The sequence below is a fragment of the Ursus arctos genome, unplaced genomic scaffold, assembly GCF_023065955.2.
Source record: "Ursus arctos isolate Adak ecotype North America unplaced genomic scaffold, UrsArc2.0 scaffold_20, whole genome shotgun sequence".
In the NCBI taxonomy this organism is placed as follows: Eukaryota; Metazoa; Chordata; class Mammalia; order Carnivora; family Ursidae; genus Ursus; species Ursus arctos.
In genome coordinates, this window is record NW_026622875.1 from 32,292,430 (window position 1) to 32,313,738 (window position 21,309).

General features: G+C 49.3%; 1 protein-coding gene and 1 long non-coding RNA gene across 5 annotated transcripts in view; one reads left to right on the top strand and one right to left on the bottom strand.

Moving 5' to 3' along the window:
• Positions 1-1,913: 1,913 nt before the first annotated feature.
• On the bottom strand, positions 1,914-10,255 carry LOC125282046 (uncharacterized). The gene is made up of 3 exons (XR_007189172.2): positions 10,150-10,255; positions 7,687-7,782; positions 1,914-2,215 (listed from the first exon to the last, which is right to left on the bottom strand). It is a non-coding gene; the product is annotated as an uncharacterized LOC125282046 (long non-coding RNA).
• A 696-nt stretch (positions 10,256-10,951) lies between these two features.
• GALNT15 (polypeptide N-acetylgalactosaminyltransferase 15) overlaps positions 10,952-21,309 on the top strand; it is a 47,715-nt gene continuing 37,357 nt past the window's right edge. For 2 of the 4 annotated variants that reach the window (XM_026496955.4, XM_026496956.4), the window contains exon 1: positions 10,952-12,187. In XM_026496955.4, coding sequence (XP_026352740.1) covers positions 11,661-12,187 — 527 coding nt within the window. In that variant the 5' untranslated portion in view covers positions 10,952-11,660. The remainder of the gene's footprint in view (positions 12,188-21,309) is intronic. The other 2 variants (XM_044383378.3, XM_044383379.3) reach the window with 1 other exon arrangement.

The window sequence follows — 21,309 nt, forward strand, 5'->3', positions numbered from 1 at the left end:
CAGATTAGATGCTACAGAAGTAAAGATTAGTTAACTTGAAGACAGAGCAACAGAAACTAGAAACAAAATGAAATTCAGAGAGGAAAAGAGCAAGAGAAGTCAGAGGCTTTGTTAGAGTGTGGCTTCAATAGCAGGTCATTTAGGTCTGTACCCAGAACCTGATGGTACGTGGGCTCTTGTGGTCCTTGGGAGGAGACACAGTGGGGAAGCTGGACTGGGGACCAAGTTTCCCAGATACAGTGTCAAGGGGAAGGGATGGACAAGCCTCCTACCATGCTCAGTTTAAGGTGGCTTCTGACACGTCCCAGCTTTCTTCTTCCAGGCCTTAGAGATTTGGTGGGAAGTTTCCTGCTTTACTTTTAACGGATATTCTTTCCAGGAAATGGAAGGAATGGCTATGGAGTTTTTGTCTCCCTAGTCCTTTCCCTCATTTTTGCCCTCCTGTAAACATCGGAACCTTTCTTTTTAAGACCATCTACTCATTAATGAGAAAGGATAAATGACAAGAACACAAAATGAAGATGAAAGAAAGGTCCTAAATACCACACTAAGTTTTCATAGATTTTGTTTCTACCAGATGGTAAAACATAAAAATGGCTGTGAGCTTGCCTTTTTCAATGGACATGTCTGAGCCCATTCTCAGATGATCTTAATATACCCCGAATAAATGTTGAGGCCCTGCAGAAATGGATATTCAAACCTCAGTACCACACCAGTTAAATTTCCTTTGATTATGAAATGTCTCAAACATACTGAAAATAATGTAATTGACATGTATTTACACTCCAAGTCTTTAAAAAGTTGACTTGTGGTCATATTGGCCTCAGAACTTTGGTTCTAATTAATATTTAAAGTTACAAATACAGCTACACCCCCTGCCCCTACTCTATTCCATTTTTCCTCTATTCCCAGCAGTGCTCACCTCCTAAAAGTGTTTTACTTTTTAATAATTTTTATGTTTACCACATATGCTTAATATGTAGTATCATTTTGATTCTTTCAAAAATCCACACGGATATTACACTGTCCTGTTACAACCTAATTTCTCACTCGATATGATGTTTTAGAGATTTGTCTGTGTGGACTTCACTATGTGACATTATGTGGACATTTTGGTTATTACTTATTTTTTGCCATTACAGGGCTTTGGTGAATATCCCTGCACATGTTTTTTTGGTGAACATATCAAAAGATTTTTCCAGAAGTGCAAATGCTGTACTGTCTAATATGGGCATGCTCAACGTTACTGGATATTGCCAAAATGCCCCTCAAAGGTACCAGTTTACTGCCGCCAGTGAACAGTCCCCATCCCCCATATCCCTGACTGAATTGGTATCATCAGACTTTAAAAATGTTATCAGTCTGTATCTGGACTCTCTGTTCTGTTCCCTTGATCTCTTTCTCATTCATTTGCCAGTACCACACTGTTTAAATTATTATGGCTTTATAAATTTAGATATCCGGGGAGAGGGATCTCCTTCTTTGTTCTTCATAATTAGCATTCTTGGTTCTTTACCCTTCTGTAGGAATTGTAGGATAGCTTGTGAAGATCTATGGAAAGCTCAGTTAGCACTTTGAATGAAATGAGAGTGAATTTATAGATGAATTTGAGGAGGATTCAGATTTTTATGATATTGAGTCTTTTCACCAAGGATCATGCTATTTCTCTCCAGGTTTACTTTTATTCCTTCAGTAAAGTTTATAGTTTGCCCCACAAATTTCATGAGATTTATTACTAGGTACCTTAGAGCTTTTGTTGCTGAGATACCATTTTTCACTTATCAGGTAGGCAAAGATTAAAAGGGCTACTAACACTCTATACTGGTATATAATATTATGGGGAAACAGGCATTTTTATATTTTATTATTGCAAGTGTAAATTAATTCAGCCTCTTTGGAGCACAATTTGTAATAACTTTAAAGTTTTTAATGCATATTTTATTTGACCCAGAAATTCCACTTCCAAGAATTCACAAATATATGCACATACATGTGAGATTTTGTGTGTCTAAGGATATTTAAGGCAAGATGATCATAAGAGCAAAAAATTGATAACAGGGGCGCCTGGGTAGCACAGTCGTTAAAGTGTCTGCCTTCGGCTCAGGGCGTGATCCCGGCGTTCCGGGATCGAGTCCCACATCGGGCTCCTCCGCTGGGAGCCTGCTTCTTCCTCTCTCACTCGCCTCCTGTGTTCCCTCTCTCGCTGGCTGTCTCTCTGTCACATAAATAAATAAAATCTTTAAAAAAAAAATTTTAAAAAAATTTGATAACAGCCTATATGTGTATCGGTACAAGCCTGGTTAAATTAACCAGGTTAAATTAACTGAATACTTCATCCAGTCAATGAAATACTACATAGCAGCTTTATAAATACTTACATGAGAAAAACCCCAAGATTTTTATTTTTTTCTTCTTCCTGCTTGCTTTAGGGTTAGTTCACTGTTCATTTTGCAGTAGCCTGAAGTAGTGGAATAGGTTTGATCTGAAATTTTTCTTCTCTTTCAATATAGATATAAAGCTATAAATTCCCCTCTAAATCTGCTTTAGGTTCATGCCATAAGTTTGGGTATGGTGTATCCTCATTTTCATTTATTTCAAAGTATTTTCTAAGTACTCCTATGATTTTCTCTGTGACCCATTAGTTATTAAGGAGTGTATTGTTCAATTTCCACATATTTGTAAGTTTCTCAGATTTCCTTCTGGTATTGATTGTTCTTGGCTGGAGAACATACTTAATATGACTTCAATCCTTAAGTTATTGAGGCTTGTTTTAAGGTTTAATATATGGGCTATCATGGAGAATGTTCCATATGCATTTCAGAAGAACGTGTATTCTGCTATTGATAAGTGCAAAACAGAATCACCTCTTAAAATTCCTTTCCTCTCTTCTCGTCCTCTGTTCCCTGCAATTAGTTCAGAGCATCTCTTCCTCTAAACTCGACATCTCTCACTCTCTATGCCCAGTCCATAGGGTTTTCTCCCTTTTTTCCCCTTTTCTCCTGTCTCACCTCTTTATTATATAGATCAACTTAGCCTCTCTCATGGTAGCTCTCTCTCCTGCCTCTTTCTTCTCTTCCTTTTCCACTTTTCCCATCGTTTAGATTCTCCCAGATCAAAATAGAACCTGAGAACTGACTGACACAAGAATTCACTTCTTTTACCAAGGCCTCTCTAGTTCAGTGTCTCTCTATCCATTTTCCTGAAGCTGCAATAGGAAAAAGTCCAGGAACAGGATTGATAAGGAAGAAGCTCTCCATATGATTAGGATTCTCTATATGGTTAAAATGAGCTGGTGAAAACAAAAATGTTCCCTCTAGACCCACCTTCCATGGATCAAGACCGAATGGGAAATTGTGTAAACAAATTCTTAATCATCCATGGCAGGATTAGTCTCCTCCCTCAAGGTCATCTGCTATAAACTCCTTCTTAACTCTGTCGATGTCTCACAGAACCAAAGGCCAGGCTTTGAGAGTGGCAGCCTCGAAGCTGCAATCAATCTGGCTTTAATTCATTATTAACACACTACTAAAAAGCCCTTTTGAAGTCACAGCACCAGCAGGAGCCAAGCACAGGAGATCCCGTGAGCTTTCTAAGATCTTACAGCCTATGGGCGGGTGGAGAAGTAATTGCACTTTTGTTGTTCACCAACAGGCTTGGAGAAGTGTCAGGCCTTTACATTTTATTTTGTTTTCTTCACATGTACCGAAATATTAGTTTGTACGCATCTCTAGCAGTAGTCCCAGCACAGTGTGAGGTTATAATAACTTGTGGACCTGTCTTACTGGCCATGTCTTATTCATCTTTTTATTCACCATGCCAAGCACCTTGCCTGGTGGATATTCAGTAATGTCTTCAGAATGAAAGGAGACAACACAATAATAAATACACCCAGTAGGGCTTCACAGTGCTTTTCCGAAAGAATCATTATAGGTATTTCAAACCTCATATACCGGTCACATAACACATCTCTATCTCCAAAATCCATACCATGCCCTCTACTCAGCCCTGTACGGTAATTAGTCTACCAGGTCCTCTCAAAAGTTTGCCAGCATCTTTAATCCCTTCAACCCCAGTTGGAGTCAGTGTAATCATCTGCAAAGTCTATTTCAAACGTGTAGTATTAATGCATATGCACGCATGCGCAGGCACGTGCACCCACAAGCTACACGTTTTCAAGTATAGAGCACGGTGCATTCACCCTGCTTTTTGCACCAGGACAGGAAGTAGACCTTTGTTCTCAGGATTAGAAGAATGAGGAAGGACAGAGGCACATTGTTCTCCCAGACCTCTTACACCTTCAAAGACACCTGGAAATCAGATGGCAGGATGACTGAAAAGTTTGCTCTCCCTAATTGCCTCTGTGCCCTAGCCCTTCCCTATTCTGACCACTGGCGCCCATCCTCATTGCCTTGGGGAATGGACGGCACTGAAGAATGCTGCTTACAAAGAAATTAAATGCTTGGCTTTTCAGGTTCAATAGACTAAATAGGGACATAACACCCCCCCACCAAAAAAAAAAAAAAAAAAAAAAACCACCTGAAGACTACCAACAGATCCTTCCTGTTCTGTACAAGAGCCAAAGGTCCCCTGAGCAGTCTGTTGAGAGTAGATCGTAGCATCGACAGTGACTGATGTCACCCAGAGAGGGCTCACGTGGCTAGTCCGAAGGTGGTTATGAGAATCTTGGTGCTCATTCAGAGGGGCAAGAGAGTCAGCGGTAGCTGAAAAGATGGAAGAAGTAAGTAGAGACTCTCCTGGAGTGTTCTCACCACATGCAGCTGAAATGCACACCGCCTGAATTTGTATGGAGTCATTTTCCTGGTACATCTGCTGCTGGGAGCTGGCAGGAGCTGTCTGAAGTCTTGTTTCTGGGCTCAGCAAGATGTTGATTTGGGTCATGGCCATTGCCCGAGTCTAGGCTGCCCCAGGCAGACAGAGTCAGGGGTGCTCTTGCCTCCCCACCGCCCTATCTGGAAGGATCCATAGAGAATAAGTTTAGTGTCCATGATCGGCCTCCCCATCTGACACCACCTGGTGCTACTGAGCAACAGGGCCAATTTTCTCAGTATGTGTTTTTAGGAGAAAAAAGTCGTTGCCCTTAAAAAATACATAATCATAGGGTGCCTGGCTCAGTCTATTAAGTGTGGGCCTTCGGCTCAGATCATTGTCTCTGGGTCCTGGGGTCTCGAGATCAAGCCGTGCCTCGGGCTCCCTGCTCAGCGGGGAGTCTGCTTCTCCCTCTCACTCTGCTCCTCCCCCCACTCCTGCTCTCTCTCTCAAATAAATACATAAAATCTTTTTAAAAAAATACATAACTGTGACTTGAAAATAACAGGATCTTTAAACAAAATTTTTTTTTAGTGGAATTGGGTGATTAGAATGAATTCCAAAATACTGTTAGGGTTGCTGAGATTAACTGTGTTTTTTAAGACAGGCTGTCTCTACAGCGTCAGGCATGGCCTTTACCCTGCAACATATTATTCTACGCACCCTATAGAACATGCTGAAGAATGTTTCCCTCTTTTGAGGACTTTAGATCTGAAAGAGAACTGATCACATAGCTATCCGTTCCGTTGCACAGACTACAGATCAGGAAACATGTCACAGTCAGACTTACACAGAAAGAACAGAAATAATCTTGCAGAATACTATAGGAAGTTACCCCTCCCAGCAATTACTTCCCTCCACAACCAGAAAATAAAAGGGATAGATCAAGTATTTATGCTTGCTGGCATCCCTGTCTTACTCTGGATTCCCCCAAAAGCAAACCCTGAGGTAAGAAGGTGGGTGTAAGCAGTTTATTTGGGAAGAGAACCAAGAAGTACAAGCGAGGGGGTGGTGAGAACGAGATAAAGAAGGGAGAAGGTGGAGAAAGGATATATTGATGAGCAGACTGCCCCTGTGGGAGCTCAGTGCTGCTAGGAATTCTCTAATGAATTATGTAGATCAGAGCTCAGAAGAGTTGCATTGAGTTTATGCGGTATTTTTCACTGGAGGCATTTATCCACCAATTTCCTTTCCTTAAACCTAAAGTTGCTCCCATAGTTAAGTTCCTAGCACTCCTGACTCGCTCTGCACGAAGGGGGAGTGAGTTCTCCAATGGGGGAGAGACCCGCAGGCGGGCAGGGAGAGGCGGGCACTGTGGCACGCTGTCTGTGGGCGTAGCCAGCGTCCATCTGCAGCCACATGAGAACTCAGAGCGAGGCCAAGGGACCTAGTGCGGTGGGTCAGCCACAGCTGCTACAGTCTCTCTGGGAATGAAAGAAAATATATTAAATGTATCTATTTTTAAACCCACTAGTCCTGAAGAGGAAAGGTTGAAGGGAGAGCAAAGAGACCCTGGATCCCAGGGGATCCCTGGAAAGTGCCCTACGCCCCTCCTCCGAGCCAATCTCCAAGGCAGAAAGTGTATATGGAGGTAAATGAGAGAAGCCCTAGAGAGAGAGAGGACCAGTGTCCCCATGCTCCAGTACAGTCCGGGGCAGTGACAAGCCCCCAGAGTCCTCTTCAACCAGCATGCTGTGTGAGCAGGAGAAAAGTCCTACGCGGGGGTTAGGCTGGTGGGTGTGAGGTGGTCTCACAGAGCTCCCTATGCCCCCCGAGAAGAGTGGCGCGGCTGTGCTTCGGGAAGCCTGTGGCCCAAGCAAGCCCTGTGTTTGGAGAGCAGGTAGTTTACAGAAACTCTGTAAGGGTTTTCAGAGGCCGGATGGGACCAGGGCGCTTTCAGGGGAGGCTGGCATGGGTAAAGAGCAAAGAGGAGGACAGGTGTGCTCCCTCTCAACGCCCGGGCCTGGGTAGCACCCACGACCTAGACCCTGCCCCAGGGACAAGGAGAGGATGGAGAAACCTTGAACGGCCTAAGACTGGTTTATGTGTGAGGCCAGATGAGTGTTTTTATTTTTGCCGCAAATGAACTCATGAACCCACACTGAGGAGAATGTGGCCTCGCACATCTGAGGTTTATACACGCAAAACTGAGCTCCCGTGCTTCCCACTCGTGCCCAGGAAGAACGTGTCCCGGATTAGAGAGAAAGACAGAAAGAAGCAAATTGAGTTTGGACTTCTCTGTCATGTTAAAGGAGATGTATCCTTTATATTTTTAAAATTTTTTATTTGAATTGAAACAGAGCTGACATATGATGTGATATTAGCTTTCGGTGTACGGCATAGAGATCTGACGATTATATACACTGAGGGAGGTGCGTTCCTTATGAGAGAGCGCTCCACCCTTTGCAGACATCAGAAGCATCCGGAGGGTTTGTGAAAACGCAGATGCCTGCCCCCCCCCGCCCCATCAACTCTAGCTCAGGAAGTCTAGCAAGGGCCTAAGAAGGGCCTCTGTTCTTGGTCACCCTTGCATTTGAAGATGACCTACAAGCTTCATAGATGTCACTCCTCCCTTGATGTAGCCCAGTGTAAAAACTGCTCTCCGTCAATGCTTATCATTGTGGTATTTACACACACGGTTACTCCCTAATTGGTGGTAATGTTCTTTCCCAGTACGATCTGTGCACAAGGAAAGCTGAGCCGAATGGGTTGTATCAGAGAAGCAGGAGTGAGGTTGGCCACCTCAGGCCTGGTCCTGTCAGGTGGTCTGAGGGAGGGGAGGGGGTGGGGCTTGCATGGCCTCACATTCCCTCCTCCCCTTTCTAAGGCCCAACATTGGTACGCATCCCAGGCTGTTACCTTATTGTCAACAATTCGTTCAGTGCCCAATGTGTAGTGGACATCAGGTCTCATCTCCAAGAGCCATGCATTTGACATGTGTAGCTGAGCCGGGCCCTGAGTTCCATGTGGGAGAGACAAAAATGCAGCAACCGTTAACAGCGGAGGCCAGAGAGCGAACAGCCATCACCTTATAGCATAACAAACTCACACGAGGACGTGCCTGTGGTCAAGCGCTGGGGGGAACTGTTTTTCTCTTCTCATCTTGTTTCTGGCTCTTCTCTTCACCTCAAGTTCAGACAGGAACCAAATGGGGACTGGACATTCACCTGCTGATGACATCTTGAACCCCGCTCCCCGCCCCCCCCCCCCCCCGGGCCAGGTGTCCTGTTGCACGGCAGAGAGCTGATTTACTAGCTGACGTCCACTGTTCCTTCAGTGAAGGCTCTCAGTCTCTGACTTGTTCAAGCACTTTGACCTGCTACCAGACTGAATTGAAGACTGAATGTTTTTTCTAGGCAAATAGCAGACTTTTCTACACTAAAGGTGCTGTGGCCTAAGAGAAAATAGGCGGATAAGAAGCTAAGTCCCCGTGGCTTGGGACCTGCGGCTCCCTCCACTCAGGGTGACTCTGTCCGTGCGGGAAGCGCGTGGGGATTTTATTTCATTCTTAGCAGGCTTCAAGTATCATCCTCTGATTATGGGCTGTGTGCAACCCTTTTAGGGCCGATCAGAATCCCAAAGTCTCAGAGGACACCCGACCTCACTTGACTTGAATCAGAATAGCTATATTGTTGTCTCTAAGTTTATTTGACAAATATTTATTGAGTGCCCACTCTATGTCCGACACAGTTCTCTGGGGAAACAGCAGTGAATGGACCAGTGGAACAGTTCTGCTTGTAGAGCTAACCTTTTATGGGGGTGGGATGGGGGCACAGACAACAAAGAACCGAGTTATCTTATTTATCAAGTATTGGGAAAATCTACAGAGATTCTCAAAGAAAGCAAGAGACCAGAACGTCATGTGTAGATGGAGGGGCTTCTGGTGTGAAAGGTGGGTCAGGAGAGGCCTCGCTGAACAGGCAATATTGGAAGAAAATGAAAGCAAGTAAATGAGCCTTATGGCTGGCTTTCTGGGGAAGGAAAGTTCAAGGAAAGGATCAGCCAGGTAAAGGCCCTGAGCGGGGAGGTGGTTGGTGAGTTTGAAACCAGTGTTGCTGGAGAGGGTCGGGAAGGGTGTTCTGCCCTGAGGCTGGAGACTGCACATTCCTTGTTCTCTGAAAGTCTCCTGGAATCATCCTTGTTAACCTCAAAATGTCCCAGAAATTCCAAATTCCATCTCCCAGAGTGTCTGCCTCTTGAACCTGACTGAAAGCCGTATAACTTCTACCCCACCACACCCTGATGTGGGATTTGGAAAATATGGTCCAATCCAGCAATCCTAACTGCTGTCCATCAGGACGCTATGCTGGGCTATTAAGAACAATCACATATAACCCACCATGTCACCTCTGACTCTGAATGTCTTCACGGAAGACAAACACACACACACACACACACACACACTGAGCTGGAGCTCTGGAAGAAGCAACCGAATCAAAAGGAAAAACATTTTTTTTCCATGAGATGTTTAAGTTCCCATTCTAAGATCAAAATCAAAATAGAAACAACGAGCAATTCATTTCAGGAATTACCCAGTGGCAGTTCCCCACTCCCTCCCCACTCCACTCCTGGTTACTGGGCAGCCTGGCAGTCCTGCAGTCATCAGAAAAAACGCACATCACATGACGGTTGGTCACCCTTAATCAGTGATTCCAGCCAGAAGCCCAGGAGCTCTGAGCACGCTGGATTCCCTCCTCTCTCCCATCTACCTCACCTCCTTGGATCTCATGGATTCAGACACCATCCCCGTGCAGTTTCACCACCTGCAGGCCAGACCTGTCCCCCGACCTCCAGCTACGACATATCCCACTGCCCACCCTTCACCTCCCCTTGACTATCTACGAGACATCTCACACTTCACATGGCCCAAACCGCCGCTGTCATACATCTCCTCCTACCAACGCCTGCCCTTCCCCATCTTGGTTGATAGCAACTCTGTTCTTCCAACTGCCAGACCAAAACCTTTCTTTCTCTTGCACCGGGTATCAATTCACCAGCAGGTTCTACAGGGTCTTCCTTAAAATATGCCCAGAAGCCAACTACTCCTCACCACCTCCACGGAGGCCACTTTGGTCCACGCCTTCATCACTTCTCACTGCAATAGCACCTGAGTTGGTCTCCTTGCTTCTGCCCTTTGCTCCCCCAGTCTAATTCCAACATGGCAGCCAGAGTGATCCCCTTCAAATCTAAGTTAATTGTGTCTGTCCTCCGCTCACAACCCCGAGGGCTCCCATTTCCCTCAGAGGAAAGAGGAAAGCCAAAATCCCTTACGATGCCCTCCGAGGTCCTCCATGATCCCCCCTCACCTCTTACCCCCCTCACCTCTTTCATCCTGTTTTTCATCACACTCTGCCTTCCTCCCTCCGTTCCTGTCACACGGCTTTTCTGCTGCTCCGGGGAAGGCCCGGCACATGCTCGCTGCAGGACCTTTGCATTTGCTCTCCCCTCTGCCCCAGATGCTCACGCCCACATCGCTGCCTGGCCCTCCTCCTTACACAGATGCTAACTCTTCTGTGAAACCTTCCCTCACCACTCAGTGTCCGTTGTCAACCCCCAGTGCATGCTCCCCAGCCCCTTGCCCTGTGTCACTTTCCTCCTTAGCCCTTATCACCCCCTGACCCACTGTATTTTTAAATTAATTATCCGTCTCTCCTGCTAGAATGTAAACCCCAGTCTGAGGCACAAATTTTGGTGTTTTATTCATTGCTGGACTCCCACTCCCGGATAGTTTTGGCACGTAGTAGGTGCTCATTAATATTTGTTGGTTGAATGAAGGAGGTTTTATAACTGAAGACCATGCCACTCCTCTCCTGATTTGCCCCCTTCGTGGCCGTGTATAGAAGGCATTCAGATGCTCTTGTGGGCAGGAGGGGCTTACAGGAACATCTCCCCCCAGCTTCCCTCATTTTCAGGTTGAGGACAGTGGTCCTCAAGAAGGAGGGAGAGTCCAGCCTAACATTCCAGATCACTTGTGGGAGGCTGGGGGTGCAAACAGACAGCTAGCTGTTTGCATCTATGCTGCAGGTACACCTGTCTGGAACCAGGAGGGAATACTCTTTCCTGCCCCTGTGGGTGGGGAAAGAAGTCTTCCTATCAACGGGATTCAAATCTGAACTCCTGGGATGTTCCTGTTTGGGTTTGGTCCTGGCGGGGCCGGTGTTTATTTTGCCCCGGCGTTGCCTTCTGTGGGATTGTGCAAAGCCTGGGAACAGTGAGGGCATTAGGACCAGGAGCGAGGCGCACACTTGGCTCCTGATGTGTCTGGCAGAGGGCTCTCAGCGGAGCACGGAGCTATGTGTGAAAGGAAATCAGGCGCTGCCTGCCGGCTTCACATCTGTTGATCTGACCCGACTTGAAGTGTCCAAAGGAAGACGACTGTCAGCTCTGCTGGACTGAGGACCCACAGCTCCCCCCAAGACATCGCATAGCAACCTGACCATTCATGCAAGGGGCGGGGAGGGGGGGGAGACGAAACACGTGAGACCAAACACCTGAGCAGAATGGAATAATTTTTTTTCCCCAAGGAGATAAAGGGGGTAAAAGGGGCAAAACGATTCCATTTGAAGACCCCGTGAATGGGCTTTCAGAAGGCAATTACAGAAATCCACTCAGAGAGAAGCCAGGGTGCTGGCTTCCTGATTGTAAGTGCGAGTCAGTCTTATACATGCTGTTGGCAAATGTGAGATGGGAAAAAAGGAGCAGGTTAAGTGACCAGCAAAAAACTTCCAGGTGGAACTAGGAAGCTAGGTTCTCCTGCAAGCCCGAAGGAACCTGGAGCTGGAGGAGGAAGCAAACTTGAATATGACCTGTTGCGTTTGGCAAGTTCCAGCAACATGCTCGTAAGGAAGCGATGCCGGCATGGACCATGCAGACTGCAATTCCTGCTGCTCTTGCTGATGCTGGGATGCGTGCTGCTGATGGTGGCCATGCTGCAGCCTCCCCCGCACGCCCCCCACCCTGCGGTCACAGCCCAGGCTGCCCAGCGCAGCCCAGAGGCTGGCTACCGCCTGGACTTCGGGGAATCCCAGGAATGGGTGCTGGAGGCTGAGGATGAGGGCCAAGAATACGGCCCCCTGGAGGGACTGCCCCCCTTTATCTCGCTGCGGGAGGATCAGCTCCTGGTGGCGGTGGCCTCACCCAGGGCCAGAAGGAACAAGACCCAGGGCAGGAGAGGTGGCAGCTACCGGCTCATCAAACAGCCGAGCAGAAGGCAGGATGAAGAGGCCCCAGAGAGGGACTGGGCGGCCGAGGAGGAAGATGGGGAGGTATCGCAAGATGAGCTGACCCCACTCAGCCTGGAGGAGGCGTTCAGTGCCCGCATCTCCCTGCAGAGGGCGCTGCCCGAGGTACGGCATCCACTGTAAGTAAGGTCCTGGCTTCCCCTTCCCCCAGCTCCTGAGGTGTTATCTGCAGACTCAGGGGGTGCCAACTTCCTCCACTCTGCCTCCACTGTCCTTAGGGCAGCAGTTCCCAAGGTGTGGTCCCTGGACTGGCAGCAGAAGCATCCCCTGGGGACTTGTTAGAAATGCAGAGTGTCAGACCACATCCCAGATCCACTGAGTGAGAAACTCTGGGTGGGTCCGGTGAGTTAACCAGCCCTCCAGGTGTGGAAAGGAGGAGCTCTTACTTGCCCTTCTCTTCCCCACCCGGGTCTCGTCCTTCTGTCCCGGGCTATCAGGTCAAACAGCTTTATCCATTTAACACATAGTGAGCTTGGGGCAGATGTTGTCCCACCCACCTTCCAACTCTAATACTCGGCCTGGATACATTTTGGTATTATGACTGCTGCTATTATTTGCTTTCCTTTTGGGTCAAAGTAACAATTGAAACTAACATTTATGTGACTCCTGCCATGTGCCTGATTATTTATTTATTTATTTATTTAAGATTTTATTTGAGAGTGAGAGAGCGCACAAGCAGGGGGAGTGGCAGAGGGAGAGGCAGAGGGAGTGGCAGAGGGAGAGGGAGAGGCTCTCTTTCCCCACAGAGCAGGCAGCCTAATGTGGGGCTCGATATCAGGACCCTGGGATCATGACCTGAGCTGAAGGCAGATGCCTGACTGACTAAGCCACCCAGGTGCTCCCATGTGCCTGATTTTAATCTAAGAGCTGTTCGTATATTAGCCCTTATAACTCTGTCAGATGAGTGTGAGTATTACCATCAGGCTGATTTTATAGGTATGAGCACAAGGCACATAGAAGTCAAGTAACTTGTCCACAGTCACACAGCTGGCAGGTACCAAAGCAGGGATTGGAATCCAAGAAACTCCAGTCTCCCTGGACTGCCACCCCATGCCGCCCTCCTTAATCTACTGGACTCAGGGCACAGTCCCAGTGCCCAGGGGCTAGAATGCCGCACCGAGGCAGCCTAGCCTGGCAGGGTGGCCCCACGCCCAGGAGGCAAGCTGGGAAGTGTGACAACATGGAGGCTGGACCCCAGGAAAGGCTGAGCTTGCCTTGTACATCCCCTGTCCTCCCCCACCATCACCATGGCTGGCTGCAGAGGAGGGCTCTGGTCCAGCAGCCAGGGCCAAGGCGGCTGGTTAGTTCGGGGAAGTCCCTTCCCTATAAGCCACTGCTCTTCCTAGAACCCAGAGAGTTTCCCGCCAAGCAAACTCATGTTCTGACCCTCTGGGTGAGCGGGTCCATGTAGAGCTGCAGTCAAGAGCGCGACAAGGTACTCCTCTGAATCCGGGGGAGGGGGGGTTCCCTCTCAGCCTGACTGCCTGGTGTTCACCCTCAGGGCCGTGCAAATACGGGTCAGCGGCCGAGAGTGGCTCCCTACATCGCGCATGTGGGTGCCTCACTCATCTTACGCACCCCAACCTTGCTGCTCCAACTTCAGCTCTTGGATTAAAAAACTCTTTTCAGGAAACATCCAGACCCAGCCAGGCCCACCCCGGTGCAATTTTGGGCTCTCAGAAGTTTGACTGCATAACCCTTACTACAACCAAAGCTAAACAGTCACTGATGTTTGTTCAATGCTCAGGTCCCTGCCATGAAGACAGTGAAGAAATGAGGGCTGAATGGATGAACATATTGTTTTCAAATTCTTTGGGTACATTTTTTCTTTGGCCTAGAACAAGAACGAGTGTCTTCATTTTGCCACTAAGAACCGTTGCCTCAAACAAGAGGGTCTCTGGCTACCCCCGGATGTGTGTGTGTGCATTATGCCAACGCGCTGTGCGTAAGCGTGTCTGTGGGTGCGTAGCATATGTGTTTGTGCCTATGCGTGTTATGTATGCATTGTGCTGTGTGTAGTACACATATGTTGTGCATTAGGCGGTGCCCGTGTGCCTAGTGACCGCGTGTGTTGTGGTGCGCTGTGCACAGGTATGAGTTGTGCAGTGTGTAGTCACACGTGCACGAGTTCATGTTCTTCTGTGTGTGCATGTTGATGTATGAAGTGGTATACGTGGTACGTGTGTGATTCTGTATGTTTTGCACACAGTGAGACATGCGTTGTACGTGTGTGTGTTGTGACCGGGTTTTGGTTTTGTGTGTTTTGGTGGTACTCGTGTGCATGTGTATTCTGTTGTGACTGTGTTATGTGTGCATGATGTGCTTGTGTGAGTGTGTGGGCTGCATGTGTTGCACACGTGTGGTATGAACCTGTTATCTCGGCTGTCCGTGTGTATGGGTGCTGCGTGTGCTGTTCATGCGGTGTGAAGTGCGTGTTCTGTGTGCGCGCGGTGCAAGTACAGGTGCAGTGCGCAGCATGTGTGTGTACCTGTGGCTAGTATATATGCATATTGTGTATATGGTGCATGCGGTGTGCTGTACACGTGTGTGTTACATGGTACTGGTTATTTTGCATGTTTGTGGGTACATGTGTACAATAGTATTTGGCAGGTGTTGCCTGTGTGCATTGAGTGAGTGTGTTGCCTATAACTGTGTTGGGCGAGTTGTACATGTGTATGCAAGTGTGTTGTGTGTGTTATGCTTGGGGTGTGAACTGCATGTGTGTGTGTTGTGCGTGTGTGGTGTAAGTGTGGGTACAGTTCGTGTCACGCGTGCAATGTTCGCAGACGTATGTGTGTGTGCGCCGCCTCAGTGGTTGCATCTTCAAGCCAGGGTAACCAATTGGTGTGTTTGTCTGGGGCCTTCCATCCTGGGAAACCCCGCAGTCCCTGGGAAACCCCGCGCCCAGCTTGCCCTGTTCTCCCAGACCCGCCATCAGCCCTGTGTGGAGGTGTGTGGCGCCCTCTGCTGGCCAAGCCACTCCATGCAGCCTGTGCGGCCTGAGCCTCGGCCCCCAGCTTCTCCTCCCCCTCTGCAGCTCAGGTGCTGCTGTCTCCCCTTTCAGCTCCTCTCAGGACACACAGGGATTCTCTGCAACGCGAGGCAACAAGCACCCGCTCTCCCTCCAGGGGGAAGGGACTCTCCTCCTCTCACCAACTACAAAACCAGTACTAAATACAGCTCATAAAAGAACAGCCGTGTGGGGCACCTGGGTGGCGCAGTCGTTAAGCGTCTGCCTTCGGCTCAGGGCGTGATCCCGGCGTTCTGGGATCGAGCCCCACATCAGGCTCCTCCGCTATGAGCCTGCTTCTTGCTCTCCCACTCCCCCTGCTTGTGTTTCCTCTCTCGCTGGCTGTCTCTCTGTCAAATAAATAAATCAAATCTTTAAAGAAAGAAAGAACAGCCGTGTATTGAGTGCCTACCCTGTGCGCGTCCTGCACTGCTTTCCCACCAGGCCTAGCAGAACTCTGGGAATCCCGGTGCCTCTGCCTTCGGCTGTAGTGTGCCGAGCACCACCCATCCCAGGCTCCTCGTAAGCCTGTCCTAACCCAGACAAGTCCTGCCGGCCCCAATTCATGCACCAAAATCTCCAAATCAGTCCTGGCCTTTGCTCATTCCCCTCAAAAAGCCACAGGCTTTTTCTGAGGACTTCTAGGGTCACTGCTGAAGGTCATGTTGGAAAGGGGCATGCAAGGAAGTCAGTAATAATGCAAGACCAAAACAGAAAATTTAAGTGGAAGAAGTCAAAAAGCAGGCTCTGGAAGGAAAGGCAAAATTACAGTGAGCATTTATCTGAGCACTTCCTGTGCGCTAGGGACCCTGCTAAGGTTTTCATTCATTTAGTCTTCATAATGAACTCATAAGCTAGATACTATTATCATCGCCATTTTACAGATGTGAAAACCGAGGCACGGAAAGGTGAGGGGCCTGAGGCCAGGTTATCTGACCAGATGTGTCTGGCACCAAAGTCATGTTCATAACCACCACTTTCTGGGCAAGTCACTTGGGCTGGAAGTATTTCAAGTTTCTCCACCTATAAATTAGGGAGAACTCACACGGGTCCACAGGGAGACCCGGAGGAGGATGTCTGTCACAGCGTCTTCGGTGGCACTGAGACGTTGGAAGCCACCTGGACACGTGGCCGGGGCAGCTGGGTGCAGCCCAGAGGCGCTCGGCGGGAGGTGGAAGCCACAGACTCAGTGCACAGCACTGATGGGGGAGATCTGTAGGCACCATGCGGAGCAAGCAAGTAAGATGCAGAAAAGAGGCCCATAGCGCGACATCCCTGGGAAAATGTTAGCTCCGGCACACTGACCAGTGCGTTCTTTGCGAGAACAGATAAAGCTCCATGGACGAGCCATGCTATGGGGAGGACAGGGTCCTGGGGGCAGGGGCAGGACTAGAAGTGAATGAATACATAGATGAAATACAGAGAAATAAAGAGGCCCAGACTGAAGACTAGGGTTGACTTAGTCCTTCAAAGCTGCTGTCAAAAAGGGGGTCGGGGAGGAAGAGGCCTTGCCCACTCAGCCTCGTGTGGCTCGACAGCTTCCAAGGCTCTGCCAGGCCCAGCTCTCCTTTGATCATACTGGCACCCGCATAGGGCAACCGATTGCCAGGATCAAAGAGGCTCCCAACTGAGAAAGTGCTTTGTAATCTCCTGGTCCAGGCCGTGGTCCTCAAACCTGAGTGCACATGGGATCCCCTAGAGGGCTTGCTAAAATGCAGATTTCTGGCCTCCTCTCCCGCGGTGCCTGACTCAGTCGGTCAAGGGTGGGGCCCAAGAATTTGGTTTCTCCAGGTTTCCTGGGTGATGCTCCTGCTGCTGGTCTTTATACCTAACAGGTTACAAAGAGCCGCACTTCTCACATTTAAAGTGTGATCCCCCAGGCATCTTGTTGAAATGCACAGTCCGATGTAGTAGGCCTGGGGTTCGGCCCCAGATGCGACACTTCCATCAAGCTCCCAGCTGGTACCAGCACTGCTGGTCCACAGACCACAGTTTAGCAGAAGGGGCTCTATCGCTGGTTCACCAGAGTAGGTACATGTCAGATTCCCCCATATTGCTTGTTAAAAATGTAGGTTTTCAGGGGCGCCTGGGTGGCTCAGTCGGTTAAGCATCTGCCTTCGGCTCAGGTCATGATCCCAGGGTCCTGGGATCGAGCCCCACATTGGGCTCCCTGCTCCACAGGGAGCCTGCTTCTCCCTCTCCCTCTGCCTGCCACTCCCCCTACTTGTGCTCTCTCTCTCTGTCAAATAAATAAAATCTTTTTAAAAAATGTAGATTTTCAGACCACTCTGCTGGAGAGTCCCCACAGTCCTGAGTTGGAGTGCAGTGATCTGAATTTGTAAAAGCTGATGTTAGTTCGGGGAACCACTGATTTGGACAGTGAGTGGAGAGGGAGTAGAGCTCTGGAAGCTTCCATGGAGGAGGCAGTACTGGGATTAGAAAATAGAAACGAGAGGCAGAGAAGAACACAGCCCCCTTCACAACCCAGAGTTTTGTACTTAAATATAAACGTCAGCTCAGCCGTACCTGGCTGGGCGCTACCTACTTGCACCAACATAGAACTGGCATTCCCATTTTGGCCCATGTCTCCCTGGTTTATATCCCCACAGCTGTGATTAACTCACATGTCCAAAGAACAGTGGAGCTGGGGCTGAATCCCGGCCCCAGCTCTTCCTGTGGGACCCTGTGTGATCGCTCAACCTCTCCACACCTCAGTTTCCTCCAAAATGTAGCTAAAATAACACCCTCGCGTGGGGTTGTAGGTTGAATGAGATAAAATGTGCGATGATTTCCCCACTCGGTATTTAAGTCCAAACAGAAGGTGTCCTTACCATATTCTTGAGTGTAGGAGAAGTCAGAGCAGGCAGCTGTGGAGAGCACGTCACTGTCCTATCTCTGCTCAAAGAGTTACTTTCTACCCCATGGGCTGCTGAGTCATCACAGACACAGTGGCACATTGGAATTACCTGATAAGTGTTAAAAACTACTCATACCAGGTCCCACTCCCTCGGATTCTTACTTAGTTGGGCTGGGGAGAGGCCTGGGCGTCCCCAGGTCGTTCTGATGCGCAGCCGGGGCTGAGGACCAGGGCTGCGAGGCACCGGGTCCACAGCCAGTGGGGAGACCCAAGAAGGGGTCTCCTCTCCTCTGTTCCCTCCCTCCTGCCCAGAGGCCGCTCTGGCTTTGTTGTCAAGGAGAGGGTGGTGCTGCAGTCTACCTTCCGGTCAGGTCTGTTGCCGGCAGGCAGGCAGTCACCCCAGGATGCTGGCTCTGACACCGGGCTGCAAAAGAGAGAGAAGACAGCTGGCAGGCATCAGTAAGTCTGAGCCAGTGCGCATGGCCCCGGGGCGGGGCCGGTGAGGGGAGAGCAGACGGGGCAGGTTGGGGCAGTCACCCAGGGCTGGAGCTCAGCTTATCCACCCTCTCAACCTGGAAGGGAGAAAAGACAACCCAGTGTGGACAGTAGGAATGCTAGTTCTGGGCCCTGGCCAGCCGGGTCACAGAGGGAATACACACGTACCAAGCTTTCAGCCCTCAAGCCCAGGGCTGGGAGCAGTGCTCTCCACTGCCCCCACCGGATCTCCGCTCTGGATCTGTCACCCCTCAGTGGGCTTGTGGTATAGACAGGTTGAGTATAACTCTCTGAGATCGAATGTGCTCATGGGAGTCAATGCGGTAGAATCTTGCTTTGTGCCTTGGGTTAAGCTGGGGGATTAAATCAGAGGTGGTTAACTCCCGTCTTCTCTTTTTTAATTCTTAGGAAAACTGCTATTTCCCCTGAAAGTGTGGTCCTCAGACCTGCAGCACCAAAAATGCAGAATTTCAGGCCCCACTCAGACCTACTAGATAAAGTCTCTATTGTTAACAAGATCCTTAGCTGATTTATATTCATGTCAGAGTTTCAGAAACTCTGATGACGCCAGAGGTTCACAGCCCCGTCTGCCCGTTAGAATCCACTGGAGAGTTTTACAGATCATCACACCCAGGCTCCACCCCAGACCAACCCATTAAATACTGTTTGTGGGACTGTCCTAAGTGCTTCTAATGTGCAGCTGCTCTTCGAGGTGAGAGGGAGACACTGGTGTTGCTGCAGGTGTCGGGGTTAGTGCTGTCTGCACAGGGAATGAGGAGCTGGGACTGCCCAGGGAGGTGAGGGTGCAGGAGGAGGACGGGAAAGAGACTCATAAGCCATAACCCCTCTAGGGCTGGGTCTTCCTGATGACCTCCGGCAGCTGGTGTCCCCCAGGCCTGCTCATGTTGCCCTCCTGGCCACTTACCTGCTAATGTCTTGCCACTAATAACCACTGCCCTCTGCTCAAGCTCTGGTCTAAAGGCCAGCAGCACCCGGATCACCCGAGCGCAGCCTCCAGGATCCAAATCTGCACTATGGATGGAGATGGTGGAGCATGACAGGTGGGCATTAACATCTGAGAGGCCTTGGGCAACCTCTTGGGTTCTGTTGCCTCATCTTTGGCTTACTGCCTGTTCTATGACCTGCTACCAACTGCTGATCCTCTCTGTAGGTCTGAATATCAAACTCCTTGAGATAGAATGGCTGGAAGGTTCACCTGGCCACGATTTGGGGGAGACTATGCCTGTTAGGGGGACTATTGCCCCAGGATGCCTCATAGGCCCTGGTCAGTGTGCAGACCAGTGACTCCCTGTCAGTACCCATCTTTTAGTGCAGGGTCCGGGAGCCAGAATCACAGCAAAGCCAAGGATGCCTGGAGCAACTCAAAAGGAGGCTGGGAGGTTTCTGAGGACCCCATGAAGAGAAGGGGACTGTGTGCCCTTGTGTGATTTCTCTCCAACTCTTAGAATGATAGGCGGGCAGCATTAGCCTCAAGTCTAGGCTCCTGCCGGTCCCATACTTCTCTCTCATTTGTAGGAACATTGTCCATCCCTCAAAGCATCATTCCCAGGCTGTGTCCCAGGCCTCCTATCTCTGGGCCTGGACTGGAAATTGGTATTCCCAAGATGAGCCCCACCAATTACAGACAAAATGGACTGAGCACTGGGATTTTCACAGAATGTGGGACACTGACTCTATGGCGCTACCCTCCCAATTATATAGCCCACCAGTCTATATACTCCTTGCAAGCAAGAGCAGTGTCTGCCATCATTCATTGGACAAATATTTATTTAGCAACAATGAAAGATGAGAATGTGCGCAAGACCCAGCCCTAAACCCAAGGAGCTTGGGGAGCACTGAGGGATGTAGATAAGCCCCCCGGTTGTTGCATCCGTGGGCTCCAGGAAGCGATAAGGACGCTCGTCTGAGAGGCGGACCTCTGCCGATGTGGTGGAAGCTGGAGGTCAGTAACCCCAAAACAGAAAAGCCAGCAGAAACCCTTCTACTCTGGCCAGGCACGGAAAGGGTGGGGGCGGTGTTTGTGGCCCAGCCAGGCCATCTGGCGCAAAGCTGTGACTCATCCTTCTCAGAATCATTGGTCAAATGCATTTTCTGAGTTCATAGGGGATCCTGGAGCTGCATGCAGAGAGGGTGTGCATCTGTGTGTAAACACAGACCCCGCACTCCTCTGATCTCGGAGTGTGAAGATACGAAACTAACATTTATTCAGCAGCCCTCTTGGGCCGGGATGAGCCCTTTAATCCAAGCAGCATCCCTGGGCTATAGAAACATGTCAGCCTGCCTGTGTTGGCTAATTAGGGGATGTAAATAGAGCCAGGATTCAAAGCCAAGTTGATTGGATCCCGAAGCCCTTGGTCTCTCCTTCCCTGCTGCTGCCGCTCAGAAAGACGGACAAATGAGGTCAGGATGAGCTCGTGAATGCACACTAACCGAGAGGGTAAGATGTCCACCAGCTACACGGTGGACGGACAAAGTAACCCCATTAGGAGAGAAGATGGACATGCTTTTCTTCATGGGTCCTCTTCACAACTGCCTGTCCCATTTGGGACCGCTTTGCAAAGTGCGAAAGCAGTTTCTAGGCACTGCCTCACTGATCCCCCTAGCAAAGTCGTGGCACAGATAGAGCAGGAAGGATGGGCACCCCCACCTGACAGAAAGAATCTGAAATGTGGAGAGGGGAAGGGACTTGCCCAGGGCCCCTTTCAGGGCCCTCTCCTGCCCAGGCCCCTTTTGCTCACTTGTTTGTTTACCTACCTATCTTATTCCTTCAGAGGATTTAAAAATATGTCATAAAATAGAAAATTGCTATGAACATAATGTTAATCAAGATAAGGGGAAATAAATTTGGAATACCTTCC